This window comes from Colobus angolensis, unplaced genomic scaffold, assembly GCF_000951035.1.
Source record: "Colobus angolensis palliatus isolate OR3802 unplaced genomic scaffold, Cang.pa_1.0 Scaffold431, whole genome shotgun sequence".
NCBI classification, from domain to species: Eukaryota; Metazoa; Chordata; class Mammalia; order Primates; family Cercopithecidae; genus Colobus; species Colobus angolensis.
In genome coordinates, this window is record NW_012117722.1 from 316,586 (window position 1) to 334,559 (window position 17,974).

The following is a 17,974-nucleotide window of genomic DNA, read 5'->3' on the forward strand; positions in this document are numbered from 1 at the left end:
ACAAAAACATCTTGAATTATTAATCACTAATTAGATCATTACAGCATAATTACTTTGTGGCAACTAAAACAACCTTAACCTACTTTGTAGCTTTTTGCTAGAGCTTTCTCCATGAATATGTCTCCTTGGCATGAAAGGTGATGGCTGAGGCAGAGGTAGTGAAGACTCATCATGTGTCTGAAGTTTATACCAATGCGGTTCATCGTCTAAAAGCGCTGTCTCCAATTCTATGAGGATCTGAGAGGGTAATTCTCAAATTAAATCAAGTACCTTTATCAAAACATAATGTAATGGCAATCGTAATAAATATCACAAAACTTTATTAACTATTTGACTTGAGTTTTTAAAATATACATCACCTCTCCAAGAAATTCACTTTCTTCTTCTTGCACTCTGGGTTGGTCCCACACAGTTATTTCTAACATTCGTTCTCTAAAATCTCTACGATGTACATGTGAATAGACAAAAGTTTGATTCCATTTTGGTTCTAGTATTTTCTTTACTGTTTTGGTCCTCCTTTTACTTTTATCACTGAAAAATAAGTATGTTTGGTAAATGAAAAAGCAAGTATGTGCTGCCATCTACTGTAGTTACATGTAAAACTGCCATTGATATTTATATTATTTTTAACTTATAACTCATTGAAAGTCTATAAAAAGATAATAGAGCTTAATAATATTATAACTTCAATTACAATATAAGCAGTAGTTGTAATTATAGGGACACATACAAAGGTTCTAACGTGTCGCTATCATTCTAAATGATGTGTTGCTATCAAAGACTAATATGTCTATAAACAAGGTAATAGATTTTTTTTTTAATTGGCAGATTATTTTCAAATATTTCCAACACAAGGCTTGAGGGACTTCCTTTTTCAGAGATAATGTACTTTTATCTCCTTAGAAAGAATTAGCTATTATGTTTTTAAAAAATATCCCAAAAGAGAAAATTCTACCTTTTCTATTAGTATAGATTTTAGGATTTTTCTCTTTTTCTAAAATTATTCACTACCTTCTATCTGGAAGAAAATACATTTTTACATAGGGATTTCGAGGACGCCCATCTACTCTAGCAGGTAGATCTGTTGCTTGCAGAACATTTACAATCAGCTGGTGTCCCACTTTATCATACCACAGTTTCACCTAGAAGCAATGAGGAAAGAAATTATTTGTAAAAATCATGAGGCATTAAAATTTTATGAAAACAAAATTAAAGTTATATTTAAAGGAGGAAATTTTGAATTACAATATAATGCAAAACAGATATTTCTAAAAACATACCAATTTGAAAGCATAAACACACAGAACTTTACTTTGCTCTTTGAGTACTTTAAACATAACTTACAACTGGCAGGCCTTCAGTGTTACTGCATACTCTCACATATCATTTTATAAAATAAAACTAATAATAAATTTTCCAAAAAACTAAGGGAAGAGGGAGATATAAAATCATTACTATTGTTCTTAAATGTTAAAAATAAGAGTTTGAGGATTATATGTGTCTAAATGATTATAGCATGACTAAATGCTTTTTCTGGTGTCACAGGTAGTTAAAATAAAAAAAAAAGAGTTTGGATATTAGGAATAAGACATACAAAGAATTAGAAGAGATCATAAAACATATTTACTGTGGGCCTATTTTACACAGGCACTGCTAAGTATTTCCTGGTATTTTTTCTCACTTATTTTTTTATTTTTTGGAGACATAGTCTCACTCTGTCACAGGCTGGAATGCAGTGGCGTAATCATAGCTCACTACACAGCCTCAAACTCCTGGAACCAGCAATCCTCCCAGTTCAGCCTCCCATGTAGCTGGAACCACAGGTGTGCACCATGATGTCTGGCCATTTTTTAAAATTTTTTGTAGAATTGGGGATCGTGCTATGTTTACCCAGGCTGGTCTTGAACTCTTCAGCCTCTCAAAGTGCTAGGATTAAAGGCCTGAGCCACTGCACCAAGCTCTCATTTAATTTTTAGAATTAACCTATTACATGTATTTTTCATGAGAGAAGGAGGAAAAAACAAAGGATACAATACACAAACGATATCTTCAAACTACAAGAAGGCCAAATGATATTTCTATTAACCAAGATCTCATGACAGTAGACCAAAGAATACTGGGGGAGTAACATACTAAAATCCTGTCAAACTCACAAGAATTGGATTTTATCAGTCATTACAGCATCTGCCCTGGCAGTGGTGATGACACTTTAACAATGTCATCACCTTTAATTTTTTTTCCTTTAATTTAGAAGTTACTTTTCATTTTATGTTTGAGTAAGCATATGCTGTTAATGGGTATATGTTAGAACATATCTGAGAGTCATCATAACAAAATAAACTAATTTAACATAGGATTAGCTTTTCATGGTAAGGAACAGATTAAGAATTCAAACCTGGGCCGGGCGCGGTGGCTCAAGCCTGTAATCCCAGCACTTTGGGAGGCCGAGACGGGCGGATCACGAGGTCAGGAGATCGAGACCATCCTGGCTAACACGGTGAAACCCCGTCTCTACTAAAAAATACAAAAAAACTAGCCGGGCGAGGTGGCGGGCGCCTGTAGTCCCAGCTACTGGGAGGCTGAGGCAGGAGAATGGCGTAAACCCGGGAGGCGGAGCTTGCAGTGAGCTGAGATCCGGCCACTGCACTCCAGCCCAGGCGACAGAGCGAGACTCCGTCTCCAAAAAAAAAAAGAATTCAAACCTGGATCTGTCTGATTCCCAATTGATACCTAAGATGTGGTTTTCACAGAACCAGAATAGGTTTCCATCCTCTTTTAAAATATGTGGAGAATATGAGAGATTTACACATACACTGAAGAAAAAGATGGCAGGGCAGATAAACCCAAAGAGTATTACAAAGATATTCAATATACTAAAAATAAAAGTTAAAACCATAAAAGCCCTAGAGCAATAAGCTTATATTCATCTTCTCTGTCTCATTAAAACCAAGAGAAAACCACAAAGGCAGACCACAGAAATCCACACATTATCAGAGGAGCAAAAGGTCATTTTCTGTATAACAATTTGAAACAAATAGTCTGAAGTCCTTAAATTATAATATCAACATAACATTTTCCATCATAATCTACAAATATATGGCTCTTCATTATACTTAACCCTAGTTTCTTCACTCCAGGTTTCCCCAGGTCACATAATAAGGCAATAGTGAGAAAATGGTAGCTTTTTCAGAGAGCTTTCAGTGGCAACGAAGAGTGTTGCCAAATGCCTTAGGAAGTTAAAAAGAATATTTCCAATTTAGGCTCTTCAGGCTCTAGGCTCATAAGGTTGTTACATAAATGGGGCATCAACTCCTAATATTATGTGTAAACAATTATTTACCTTAGAAACTTTTACATAGCACACCAAAAATATGAATATTTACTTATGTTACCATTCATCAATTAATGTTCAGAGTATCTGGCACATTGCAAGCACTCAGTAAGTATTTCTGAATAAATATGTGAATAAAGGAATAATTAAAAAATGCATGAAAAACTAATGAAGTAGATTATGGTGTTAAATGACTATGTATTGCATATTACATATGGGGAACATATTTAAAGACAGACTCAGACAGTGTATGCAAATACTAACAGTCTCCAACATGTACAAAAAATACATACAGAAAGTTGCCCTGGTAAGACTTGTGGGGCATCTTTTAGAGCTCCAGGACTTGTTGGAGAAATAACAGAAATGGAAGGCCTTTCCATCTTCTGAGATTCAAAGGAACTTGAACCTAAAATCAGAAAAAAAAGTAATATTTGCAAGTGTAGAAAAAATATTTTTAATAAAATGTTAAATGCATCTTTATTTGCATAAAACCATAATTACTACCACTGATAACAGAACCTACTTTTAATGGGGTAGATTTTATCTTCAGTTAATTGTCTATTTAAGAAATATTAAGAATGATATAACGAAGTGTTGTGCTTATTTCAATTGGAAGGAATTGATCTACATTTCTGGAGTGCATGGTATTGCACAGACTCTTGTATGACTTCACATATGGGTAAAGGTCTGCTTCAGCGATAAGGAAGATAGTGCCTGTTAACACTAATTATCTTGCCTAATGTTCTTACTCAGAAATTAAAACGAATGCATACATAATATAATTTATGAACCTCACCTAAACCAGATTTCGTCATTGTTTTAAAATCAGATATACCATCTATCTTAGTTTTGATCTTATAAATGAGTATCTTGAACCTCTGAAAATGCTACTTCAAGTAATTCACAACTAGTGATTTGCTTCAACTTCACACTGAGGAGGCTGGGTCTCCTCTCGGCCACTTGGTGGAGTTCTTCACTGTTCAAGTATACCCTGACACATAGAGCAATATCGAGTGTTTATAGAAGGCTATTGATCCAGAAAGTATAACCTTGAACTCACCACCATTCAAACTTAGCCAATGCTTCATTGAGAGATACTGTTTATGAAGCATTGCCTGAGTATGTGCAATCCACACATTTTTTTCTATAACTACAAATTAATTCTCATGTCATATTTTGTGCCCTCCAAAAACTTAGTGATAAAAAACAACTCTATAAAATTGTTACTGTGTGTATTTTCCCAGATATATTTAAAATACATTTCCTTGAGTCTCACAACAGGAATGTTGTTATTTCTAATAATGCTTGTTTGTAATATTATGGCAATCAGTGTATTTTTTAATCGTATCAATAATATAAATTATGCAATTAGTCCCACTTCCTCTTTGTATTGGTCACCAGAAAGCTCAAAGCCAAAACTGGGTACACCTCTAGCAGAACATGATGGTATGCATTTTAGATGATAACCTAGCCTAGTGTCTGTTTCCTTGTTTATCCTACTTTCATATTTTCTTCTCCCTTCTAATCTCTATCACTGGTTTCCCCCTAAATCACCTTTTATTCTATACTTCTATAACCTGGGATCTGTAAGAACACCTGGGGAATCAAGTCCAAGTATTAACTTAATTCCCACCCATTGCAAAGAAAATATTTGGGTCACTTCTGCATTATCACTGAAAACTTAATTTTCTATACTTTATTGCACACAATATCATCTTCTCTCATACAGAAATGACTTTAATTCCCATACAGATAACTCTTTCAACCCTCTGGTTTCACAATCCCTTGACCCATTATGTTTAGTAAAGTTTACTCTACCCATTCATTTCCAAACATAATCCACACACTTTGTTATTGTCAGGCCTCTGGGCCCAAGCCAAGCCATCACATCCCCTGTGACTTGCAGGTATATACACCCAGATGGCCTGAAGTAACTGAAAAATCACAAAAGAAGTGAAAACGCCCTGCCCCTGCCCTAACTGATGACATTCCACCACAAAAGAAGTGAAAATGGTAGGTCCTTGCCTTAATTGATGACATTATCTTGTGAAATTCCTTTTCCTGGCTTATCCTGATTCAAAAAGCTCCCCCACTGAGCACCTTGTGACTCCCACTCCTGTCCGCCAGAGAACAACCCCACTTTGACTGGAATTTTCCTTTACCTACCCAAATCCTATAAAACGGCCTCACCCTTATGTCCCTTCGCTGACTCTCTTTTCGGACTCAGCCTGCCTGCACCCAGGTGATTCAAAAGCTTTATTGCTCACACAAAGCCTGTTTGGTGGTCTCTTCACAGGGATGAGCAAGACAGTTATTTGGTAATACAATTACTTGTTAAAGTGCCTACCTAGTTTCTTCACTAGGCTGCTCTTGAGACTGAGCTGCTTAGCAATCAAACTGAATAATCCAGTATCACAATAAATGTTTATGTAAATAGAACTATTCCTGATATATTAAGCTCTGTAAGGGTCCTGACTGTTATGATGCTGAAGGGTATTCCCAGTAAAGATTTTTTTTTTTTAAACCACACAAAAAAGTAGAGGAAGAAAAATCTTAAAGTAGAACTTCTTTGGATTTCCAGTTATTGGCATTATTGCCAACATCTAGTACCAATGGAGACATCCTTAGTATATGAATCCTAATTCATTATATCAAATAACTAAAGAAAATTAGAAATCTTTACTTTCAATTAGTTCAATACTTTTATAATAACAAAGAAATCTTATACTCACTGGACTCCAGTGGAGGGTGGGAGCTCTCAGGAATCCGGGGAATGTCACTAAAAGAAACAGGATATGGTGAAAATCCCATTAGCTAAATGACCCTGCCTGAGGCAATCATCGCCCATTTTATGTGATGTGAAAAATCCTGCTGGGTCTTTACAGGTGTGGAAATGAATAGGAGTTACTATTAAGGCAACTACTAATGTGCATGAATGTCAAACACCACACACAAAAAAAAACTGCAATAAAAAAGTTTTTATATATTTAAGAGCAAAATACTTTAACATGACAACAATCAGACTAATATTGTGGTTAAAATCACCACAATATTTTTACTACCAAAACAGCAGGTTTGGAAATAAAAAATGTTAAAGGTAATACTTTCTTTCAATTCTAGGAAATCAAAATGACACAAATTTTACAAATCAGTAATATGCTTTACAAACACATCTGAAAGAGTTTACTGAGTGAAAGGGATGGGAACATCTCAATAAAAAAAGGTATGGTGAATATCATGGGCAAAGTTAAATGAAAAGGATGAGTTGCTTTGGAAAGTAAAAATGGTTCAAGCTTGCAACAGAAAAGCCAAATTATTTTATATATGTGAATATATAATACATATACACATATATACCCTTTATAGAGATCCATATCTCTATACTGAAGTTAGCTAAATATATGGCTATTTACTATATGGTTTGAAAGTGACTTGTGAGACCACCCATTCCTGCCACACTGACAAATTACTCTGAAGAAATGTATGTACTATAGTCTCAACTTGATCCATTACCCACTGTGCCCTTAAGAACCCTAGATTACCTTGGCTTAGGTATTATACTGCATAGGATTATATTACTTCTCACTTTCCAAAGATGTTTTAATATCAATTTAAGAAGATTAACAATATGCAAGTATTAACATGACATATTAAAGCAGACTGGAGTTAGCTAGTCCCAACAACATTATCGGCATATTTTTTAAGAATTTCTAACCGCTTACCTTATGACCTAACTTCACTTTTTTTTTTCACTTTTTGGGGGAATGAAAACAAAAAGAGTTTTCCCTGTTTGTTCTCTGGAGTTGTCATTTTGACTATTTTGTGCAAAGTAATTCTCATAACCAACTATAATTTATACTTCTTAAAAATGACAATTCGGCCTATGTTGTATATTTTATACATTTTATTATATATTTTTGTATGACTATACATTTAGATAAAATCATTTGAATGAATTTATAATTAAGAGACTAATTTATGATACCTAAAACACACAAAAAACTATATTCTGCTACTTTCTTCTAAATTAATGCAAGCAAATAAAAGTAAATTGTAAAAAAATCAAGGAACAGTCAATTTTTAGATAGTATGACTTCTTAAAAAATCAGCCTCATAGTCCATTATGGAATCAGAATTTGAAACTCTCAAGCCAGGTATAAACTTTGGAATTTACATGTCTGTGAAAAAAGAATGGTGGCAAAGTTGTTGAAAATATGTCCAAGTGACTTTTAGTTAAAATTTATTCATGCTAATTGCTTCAGTAATATTTTCAGGCATAAATTTCCACTGGATGTTTTTCATATCCAGTGGAATTCTTTATTAGTTCTATCTACCAGTTAGGGAACAATTAGAAGCATAAAGGTCAAAGTTACTGTATTTGGTGGGTTCACAAAAAACGTCAATACCTCAAGATGGCTGATGCCTCTTAGTGTGTACTGATCAATGTGCTTGCAAGTTATATTTAGAATGATTTCTGAAATCACTATGCCACTAAATTATGAATAAATATTTTCTTTTTCCTTTAATTATAGTTGCTAAACAGAACTACATTAAATATTATTGTTAAAACACAGCTCTCCAGCCTGGGTAACAGAGCAAGACCATGTCTTTAAAAAAAAAAAAAAAAAAAGAAGTAGCTAAAATTATTTTTCTAGGATTCTAATAACGTATTTATTAGAAAGTTGATATCACCTTTGATTCTGATTCAATTATGATCTTTGTATTCCACATCCTTTGACTTCTATATAATCTATAAATTATAATTTTTGTATTCCATATTCCTTTCAATTCTATAATCTATAATGTGTTTAGAATTTGGTTGTGCAGATGATTACTTCTTAATTTTCATAAAAAGTAAAAATAACATTATTCCAGTCTACTTTAATTGCCTGTTACTTTTTTAAGTCACCATGAATCAGTTCTGTTTTAGTTGTTTACTTTTAAACCACTATATATTTGAAAGTATTTGGCAAGTGCACAATGCTTGATTCTAAACTTTAGCTTTCACACTTTTGATTCATTTTCCAATTTACTTACCTCTTTTCCAGCCTTATATTTACCTCAGCACTAGAACATACGTCATGTAAAACTAGCATAAATCATAGTATTGTTATTTTAAAAGTCTACATGGAAATGTACAACACTTTTGCAAATGTCTTCAGTGTTCACTCTTAATAATCACCAGTTAAAATTGGTTAAAAGCTTGTCTTTATTTTAGAGTTTTATATATTAATATTATTTGATATATGATCATACATTTTCATTCTTTGAGAATTATGATAATTATATCTTCTTGTATGTTTTGCATTGACATATATTCGAGAGGCCAATACAAATTAAAGGTTAGCAATTTTTCAACATAAAAAGCCTTGAAGTAATGGCTGTATTATATTTTGGAGAATAGGGAAAAAAAGAATCATTTCCAAGAATACATTCAAACATTAAGCCAAGTATAATAAAACAGTTCAAAATGTCTTTAAAAATTACAGACTGGCAAAATGAATATTTATTTTAGACCATGTGGGTTTGCCAAAAAAAGGTAATGATATGGGGAAATCTATATACATACATAGAAAATATCCCACTGGCTATATATAATTAAATTGTACAGAAAATTGAGGTTTTAAAAATATCATTATGACCAATTAAAATGTTAAAATATTTAATACTTCTCGCTTGATTTTAAATAAAAGTTGAAATTACTCATGGGTAAAGAGACAGAAAAAAATATTCTATTATTTAGTAGAATAAAAAAAAGTTCATGTAGACATATGAAATCATTAATATTTTAAATAACACAAGGAGTTTGTTAATGTCTCCCTTAAAGGAAATACTACTTATTAAATTAGAATTACTTAAATATATCAGTCATTAAAAGAAAATTTTACTTTATATTTCACTTGCAAAAAGTACATATTGATATTTTTTGATATTACAATTATTAAAGTGTGGAGCTTCTAAAATGTAGTGAAGTAAACTCAGTATTCCAGTTAAAAAATTAAGAAATTTTCAATGATCTAAAAATGTATGCCCATAATTGATGAAAAAACTATCCATGTTAACATGTACTGTATGAATGTATAAAATTCTTTTTAAAACCCTACTAATACATGTAATTTACTAAACTTAAGAAGTAAGTTTTTTTAGCCTTACCCAATAGGCCTTGAAACAATAATTTCAACTTGAGGTTCTGATTTTGATTCTAAAATAATGTTGTAAACTTCTTCATTTGTAGCTCCCGGCAGGGGTTTACCATTCCATTCTAGAACTTCATCCCCTTGAATTTAAAAAAAAGGGTATTTTTTTACCTTATATATTCTGTTTATTTTTCGTATCTTTTCTCTTTTTTAACAAAGAAATGCAAAACATATACAAATAGTTTAATTGTCTAGGCTCTGCTTTCAAAAGCAAATTGATTGCCATATAATGTCAGCTAAATGGTTCTTCTAAACACTTTTTCTTTTCTTTGTTTTTCTTTTTTTTCCCCCAGAATATTACTGGTGACTGGAAACAGTACAATACAAAACTACCTTTGTCTTTTGAGATATACCAGAAATCATATAAAAATAATCTCATGCTATGGGATGGAATTAGCACAGCCTATTTGGAAACATTAAAAAATCATAATTAGCAGCATGCCCTCCATATAATAAATGTAGGCGGCTCTATTTTTGAAAGATTCTTATTAAACTGTGCATAAATCCTGTTTTATTTTTGGAAGAAAGAGCAATTAATATTTGTTAGCATGAATTTCCCAATTACAAGTCATGCTTCAATGTCTTCACCAGATGCACAACAGAATAAAAATGCATGAAAGGATTTGAATTCACACCCATCAGTTAACGCAGGTAGCTATGGCAAAATTACAAAGCAAGCAGATGTAAAACTGTTGCATGACAGTTAACCCACTTCCAGATGTTCAAAACACATATATACTATACATAATCTATATTGTGAACATTAAAGTACAAGCAGAAAACACTTTAAAGTAACAAAACCTTAATATAGTACGTAGTAGTTTGTTAAATATTCTAAGATTAATCAATGGGAGCTAAAAGATGTTGCGTTAAAAAAATACAGGCTAACAACTTATAGTTGTTATTTTAACTAGGGTTTTCACACCATAGGTCACGTGAAAAGAAAGTATTTATTTTCATAAATATTTAAGAAGTTGTAAGTACTAAATGGTTCTCTGCCTTAGACCCTTCAATTCAAAATGGTAGTCTCAGCTGAAATATTCCCACCTCAGTGATGCACTGAGGTGTCTTAATTTGTTGATGTTTATGCTTATTTTGTTGTTCTCAGTATCTAGAACATTTTATGAGCAAAGTAAATTTGTGTTGACATACTGGGTCAATATCATCAGTATACATTTTACAGCCAAGTATAAGCATAAAATCTTTTCAATGTGTAGCTAGAATTTTTTAAATAAAAGTAGGAAAATTGCTTCGCTAGTATTACTTTAAAGTAATTATATTTTCCAGTTGTTTGCTCACTGAAGAGTAAAAAGCAAATATGTGAAAAGTACATGACGCTGCTTTGGTTTGGATTACTAGGGTAATCACCAATTCTTTCTTTCTTTTTTTTTTTTTTTTTGAGACAGAGTTTCACTCTTGTTGCCCAGGCTGGAGTGCAGTGGCGCGATTCGACTCACTGCAACCTCCGCCTCCCAGGTTCAAGCACTCCTCCTGCCTCAACCTCCTGAGTAGCTAGGATTACAAGCATGCACCACCATGCCCAGCTAAGTTTTGTATTTTTAGTAGAGACGGTGTTTCATCATGTTGGCCAGGCTGGCCACGTCTCCTGAACTCAGGTGATGCATCCGCCTCAGCCTCCCAAAGTGCTGGGATTACAGGTGTGAGTCACGGTGCCCGGCCACCAATTCTAATAGACTGCCCTAAGCTGTTACCTAGAAAAGCTTTTCAAATAGGCAATGAACATACTTCACTGTAAAAAAAAAAAAAAAAAAAAAGAAAAGAAAAGAAAAATGGTAATTACAAATTTACAATATATCAAGAGTGCTTTCAAAATTTTTTGGCCAAGAAAAGAAACAAAGTTGACATCATGGTCCTGTACACATAAAATATAAACACTATATATGTGTGTGTGTGTGTATATATATTCATATTATATGAGTACATACATATATATACATTAAAAAATTTGCAAAACAATACTTACCCCGATTTTTCTATTTTATTATGTTCTACTTCAATTTTTTAAAGTGGTAGGTACAAACGATTAAATTGATTTTACTACCCAATAATAAGTTGCAATCAGCAGTTTGCAAAAGCATTGCATTTTAAAATTGTCCTTTTCATAAGCAGCAACCTGGACACATAACTTTTAATATCAAATTAACTTAATATATATGCTTATTTATTTACAGATTAATAATTCCTAAGCCAGAATGCAGAATTTTTTTTACATTATTTATGTGTGGATAATCAAGCAGGGATGTAGACAATGAGGGTAGAAAGATGAAAATGACATTTTATCAGTCTTTAAATTTGGTCATGAAGAAATGATACAGAAACAAATAACTTTAATAAAGTATTTTATATGCAACAATAGAAGTTCATTTGAGGACCAGAAATAGAGTCAAGTGGTGCCAGGAACATAGTAATTAGCTATTGTTCCAGGTGAGATATTAGGAACCACTTTAGAATTAAGGCAATTTCAGATGAATTGTGAAGGATGGAAAGGCCTTCAACAGGAGGAGTAGAAAACTAGGTAGACAAGAGTCATTGACCATGTCTTCTAGGTGGGAAACAGCCTGACAGGAACCTACAGGTGGACCAACATCCCGGACAGTTGAAAGTCTTAGTAGAGGACAAGGCTACAGAGCTTTGACTTGAACAAATGATAACTAGGAAACACTGAAGGATCTTCATAATAAAGAGAGTGTCAGTGTCATTTTTGTATTTTACAAGGTTAAATGAAGTAGCAGTACAGTGCACAGACTTGAAGCGGGGCAGTACTAGATAAAGATATTGCAAGATTAAAGCAAGATTGCAAATGTTAAATAAAAGTCACATTGATTTTTAAAAAACTGCACCGTAGTTTTATAGGCTAAAGATGTTTATATGCAAATAATTCTATTTGCAAATATGCAAATATTTAGTCAGTTCCTAAATTAGAATGTAAATCAAATAGGATATATGATTGAGTCTGTAAAATCACTTTACTTTCTTCAAATACATAAATTGCTTAGAATGAAAAGTACACTTGTCTGCTTTATAGTTAAGCTGACCTTTTAACATTTCAGATTTAAGTTTCTCGGGCTCTTGGCTCATAAGGGTGTTAAACAAATGAAATGAATCATTAACAGATATTTTATATAGAACACTCCTCTTCTTTTACTTCCTAAGTAACTTCCTATTAAGACGTAATAATGTGTTTATAATGTGTATATAATGTTCATAATGTGGTCTGCAAACTCAGGTTTCTGTAGTTAAAGTTATCTTACATTAGTCAACAAGGGATTCTCAGACTTCCTGAGGCTTATTTTTGAGTCAATAGACAAACACATACTCAGTTTACTGACACAGTCAACCCTGAATGAGTTATTTTCCTACTGAATCATAACTGGTACTTCATAAGAAATAACAGTGTAACATATTTTTTTACATATTCAAAGTCATATAGCAGATGGAGAAAAATCCATCTGTATGGAGTTTTCTTCCTATATACCTGCACAGCAAGTCCTTGTCAAATTAAAAAAAAAAAAAACTAAAATGATTTTGAACTGATATCCTGGTAAACAAACACACTGAAAAGTCTTTAAGAGTCCTATAATATTTTGCCAAAGTTTTCAGGAATCACTAACTTAAAGTTTAAAAGTTAAGAATATCACCTGGAAATGTAGTCTGTTATGGGTTATTAATCTTTAATTCTACAGCTCAGCCAACTGTGTTTCCTTTACAGTTGTCTGGCAAATACATAAACAGCCATCTAACAAAAATATTTCTACTAAGCTCTGCAGTAAAGTCAACTGGAAGAAATATTTTAATGTGATTTTAACAAAAATGAAAAGTTAACAATTTACCAAAAACAGATTTTAAAATGTGTTACTATTTAATATATGATCCATTAACATATATTAAATAATTCCATTGTGCCATGTTCAGTTATAGGGCAACAAAAATCAATTTCTAAATACCAAGAGGCAGCACATCTGCATGAGTACAGTATATGTCACTTTTAAATTAACTAATATTTTATTATACAATCTGTGTAAGAAATGTTATAATGATTATGTTTTACTAAAAACACTGCTCCTGAATAAGTGTTTTAGGACCACTCTGAAAAATTTGGCAATTACTGTAGCTTAAAATATAAACTAAATAACTAAATAGTGATATAAATTTTTTTCACAAAGATAAATTGTTTCAGATTTCAAGTTTTGAAGCAATATTATGATGTCATCTACAAAAATGAGTAATTCCTCTATATTTTACATCTTTTTATTTTTATATAAATAAAGAAGATTCCTACCCTTACTCTCCAGATTGCTGCTGATGTAGAGTTACTTACTATTGCAATTGGTAAATATTCATATCAGGAAAAAAATTTGTATTCGTGCATTAAAATTTAGTGACTTCATTGATACATACATACATACATATATGTATGTATGTATAAAACTAACCCCAAATTGAAAACCATCAACTCATGTTCATGTATGGAGAAAACACTGTTTAAATATTAAAAAAGGAAACTTTACCTGCTCTTAGGTGTCCAACTACATCTGCTAGGCTACCCTTCTTTACTTTGGTGATGAAAGCACCAAGTCGTCCTAAGTCAGTCATCTTTCCTCCAACAACCTGGATAATTACAAATTTATAAGTTCCCAAGACTCATACCAAAGCATAAGCTTATTAGTTTGAAGAATTAATCCTACATTCTTTTATGATGTACTTGAAATTGCATGTAGAAACATTAATGAAGTGAAACACATTTTTTGTTTTTGAGATGGGATCTTGCTCTGTCACCCAGGCTGGAATGCAGTGGCATGATCACAGCTCACTGCAGCCTCGACCTCCCAGGCTCAAGAGATCCTTCAAATTCTGCCTACCAAGTAGCCTAGACCACAGGCATACACCACCACGCCCAGCTAATTTTTAAAATTATTTGTAGAGACAAGGTCTTGCTATGTTGCCCAGGCTGATCTTGAACTCCTGGGCTCAAGTGGTCCTCCTGCCTTGGTCTCCCAAAGTGTTGAGATCACAGGTGTGAGCCACCAGCGCTTCACTTACATTTTTGATTAAATAGCTGGGAGAACAGTTTTGAAAAGAAAACATCTCATATTTGAGATGACTATGTGTCCTAAGGAAGTTTGTGTACTGATTTCTTTCTTTCTTTTCATGTACAGATTTCTTTCTCTCCCCTCCCCTCCCCTCTCCCCTCCCCTCTCTCCCTTCCTTCCTTCCTCTCTCTCTCTCTTTCTCTTTCTTCTCTCTCTCTTTTTTTTTGAGACAAGGCCTCACTCTATCACCCACAGAGGAGTGCGCTGACATGATCATAGATGGCTACAGCCATGAACTCCCAGGTTCAAGTGATGCTCTCACCTCAGGCTCCCAAATAGCTGGGACTACAGGCATGTGGAGGCACTACAGTCAGCTAATTTTTTTATTTTAATTTTGTAGAGAAGGGGTCTCACTATGTTGACCAGGCTGGTTCCAAACTCCTGGGCTCAAGTGACTCTCTCACCTTTGCCTCTCAAAGTGTTGAGATTAAAGACATGAGCCACTGCACCTAGTCTGTACTGATTTCTTAAAAGCAAGCTTGTCCAACCCGCTGTCAGTGGGCCACAAGCGGCCCAGGATGGCTTTGAACATGGTCCAATACAAACTTGTAAACTTCCTTAAAACATTATGAGGTTTTTTTTTTCAGCTCATCAGCTATTGTTAGTGTTGATGTACTTTATGTGTGACCCAAGACAATTTTTCTTCTTCCAATGTTGCTCAGGGAAGCTAAAAGATTAAACAGCCCTGTCTTAAAATGACCTAACAATAAAAGGGCACCATAAATAATGCATATACTTAGAAGACAGGTGCCAGGTCTTCCCCACTTAGTATTAAACAGCAAGTGTTTGACAGTTTACATTAAAGTTCATTTATCTTTATCATTCAAATTCATGTGTACCATTTGAATTATTATTTCTATATGAAGACAATATCCCATTGTCAATATCAGATCTTGATCAGATCTTGATCTCTTTTGTATATCTGTAGTAAAATGTAGGTCTATGACCATAAAGACTAGATTCAAGCCAAGAAAATGACATTTTGGGGAAGCAATTTACCATTGTGCAAAGCCTAATAGCCTAAATGCATCTCTGCAGCTGACCATCTCATCTGAAATATGTATCTATGCCCATAAGACTATCAAAGTCTGAGTTTTATTATAGAATATTTTAAAATCTATGTTTAAGTTCTTCCAATGCAGGGGCTCAAATATATATAATTTAAAATGAAGAGAATATCACCAAAAGTCGAGATTCATCCACAATTCTTTAGTGGCACACTCATTAGTGGACGTAATCAGAATTATTTCACACAGGCGTAATTAACAGTAATAATCCACAAGAGAGCACTATTAAGTACATTAATTTAAAAAAATTCTTACAAAATTCTTGTAATTAGAAAGTGATCCCTTTAATGATGTTTATGTTGCTGCTCAAGTTACAATAAAAGTCCACATTATCTATGCTACTTTCCATTTAAATCTTAATGGAAGAAATCATCCTGAACTTTATAGTCAGAAAAAAATACATTAGTTTCCCTAAATTTTATTCAATTTTCCTAACACATCTATATGCTATATCAATAAAATTATATAAAATATTAAAATTACATTTAAAAATCATTGCCAGAAACTCTGATGAATGCAGACCATAGTGTAATTCACCCTTTAAGAAACATTTTAAACCAGCATACTTACTTTCAGACCCAGCAATGCACCTGATTCTTTGGGCATGGTTGTTCTCTTGTTAAGAATAACACGTCCAATTAATCGGTCCCCCTCTTTAGATGGCTGCCACGTTACAGGATGCTGTTAAAACATGAACAAGTTTCAAAAGTAATATATACAGAATGGAATGCATTCAGCTATAAAAAGAATGAACTCTTGTCATTAGAGGTAACATGGGATAGAACTGCAGAACATTATGTTAAGTGAAATAAGCCAGGAACATGTTAGTTCCTGCATGAAAGTTAAACACTGCATGTTCTCACTCACATGTGGAAGCTAAAAAAAAGTTCATGCCATAGTAGTACAAAGTAAAATAGAGGATAATAGAGGCTGGAAAGGCAGGGAGAAGGGAAGGATAGGGAGAGATTTGTTAAAGAATATACAATTACAGCTATATATGAGGAATAAGTTCTGGTGTTCTACAGCACTATAGGATGACTATAGTTAATAATATATAGTTTTTAAAAGCTAGGAGGAGGACATTGAATGTTCCCAATACAAACAAATGATAAATGCTTGAGGGGATGGATATGTTAATTACCCTGATCTCATCACTATACATTATATGTCCTGAAACATCACTATGTACTGCATAAATATGTACAATTATTATGTGTCAATTAAAAAATAAAATATAAGAGAAATAATAGGAACAACTGGCAGAGTAACTTAGAAATCATTATTGAAAAATATTTTCATTTATAATATCAACCTAAAAATATTTTTAAATCCTAAGGAATTGATAAATAAACTGGGCATACCCAGACAAAAATATTATTCAGTGGTACAAACAAACCAAAAAGCATTACCAAGCCACAAAACGACAGGGAAGAACGTTAAATGCATATTGGTAAGTGAAAGAAGCAAATCTGAACAGGCTATAAATTGTATGATTCTAACCATGGGACATTCTGGAAAAGGAAAAACTACAGAGACAGTAAAAAGATCAGTGGCTGTCAAGGACTCTGGGGAAGAAAGGAGAGAGGGATCAATAAGTGGTGCCAGGGATTTTTAGAGCAGTGAAACCATTCGGTGTGATACTGTAATGGTGGATACATGACATTATAAATGTGTTAAAAGCCACAGAATGTATAACATGAAGTATGAACCTAATGTACACTATGGACTTTGGTCAATAATAATACATCAATATTTGCTCATCAGTTGTAACAAATGGACCACACTAATGCAAGATGTTAATAACCAGGTAAACAGGTGGAAAGGGGTGGAATAAGGAAGTATATGAGAATTCTGTACTTTCTCCTCAAATTTCCTATAAACTTAAAACTGCTCGAAAAGGCCTATTAAACTTTTAAAAAGTAAACAACTTGCTCTCTTTCCTATAGACACAAATTATTGGTTGTAGCATGATAAAATTTCCTCAGTTAAAAGACACTCTAGAGGAAATTTCAGTGGACTCCATCCTTGGTTTATAACTATATTTCATTTGTAGCAGAAATTTATACTGAAAGTTGCTTAAAGTGGTTGGCAAATAAGTATACATTTTTAAATGGTTCTAAAATGGAATTAATTGAAATTTAAAAATATATCTGCTTATATAAAGGAAACTGATTCTGTATGTTGACTTGTTAATGTTAATATCCATAACCAAACATCTCCATCTTTCTTACAGTCATTATTTAATAATCGTTTTTTGCTTAATTTAAA

At 33.0% G+C, this 17,974-nt stretch overlaps 1 protein-coding gene across 5 annotated transcripts in view; it reads right to left on the reverse strand.

The window, feature by feature from the left end:
• RIMS1 (regulating synaptic membrane exocytosis 1) overlaps positions 1-17,974 on the reverse strand; it is a 502,863-nt gene that overhangs the window by 156,955 nt on the left and 327,934 nt on the right. For all 5 annotated transcript variants that reach the window (XM_011957025.1, XM_011957027.1, XM_011957028.1 and 2 more), the window contains 8 exons: positions 16,277-16,387; positions 14,058-14,157; positions 9,485-9,608; positions 6,064-6,110; positions 3,625-3,737; positions 1,012-1,142; positions 360-531; positions 84-237 (listed from right to left, as the gene is read on the reverse strand). In XM_011957025.1, the coding sequence (XP_011812415.1) occupies positions 84-237; positions 360-531; positions 1,012-1,142; positions 3,625-3,737; positions 6,064-6,110; positions 9,485-9,608; positions 14,058-14,157; positions 16,277-16,387 (952 nt within the window). The remainder of the gene's footprint in view (positions 1-83; positions 238-359; positions 532-1,011; positions 1,143-3,624; positions 3,738-6,063; positions 6,111-9,484; positions 9,609-14,057; positions 14,158-16,276; positions 16,388-17,974) is intronic.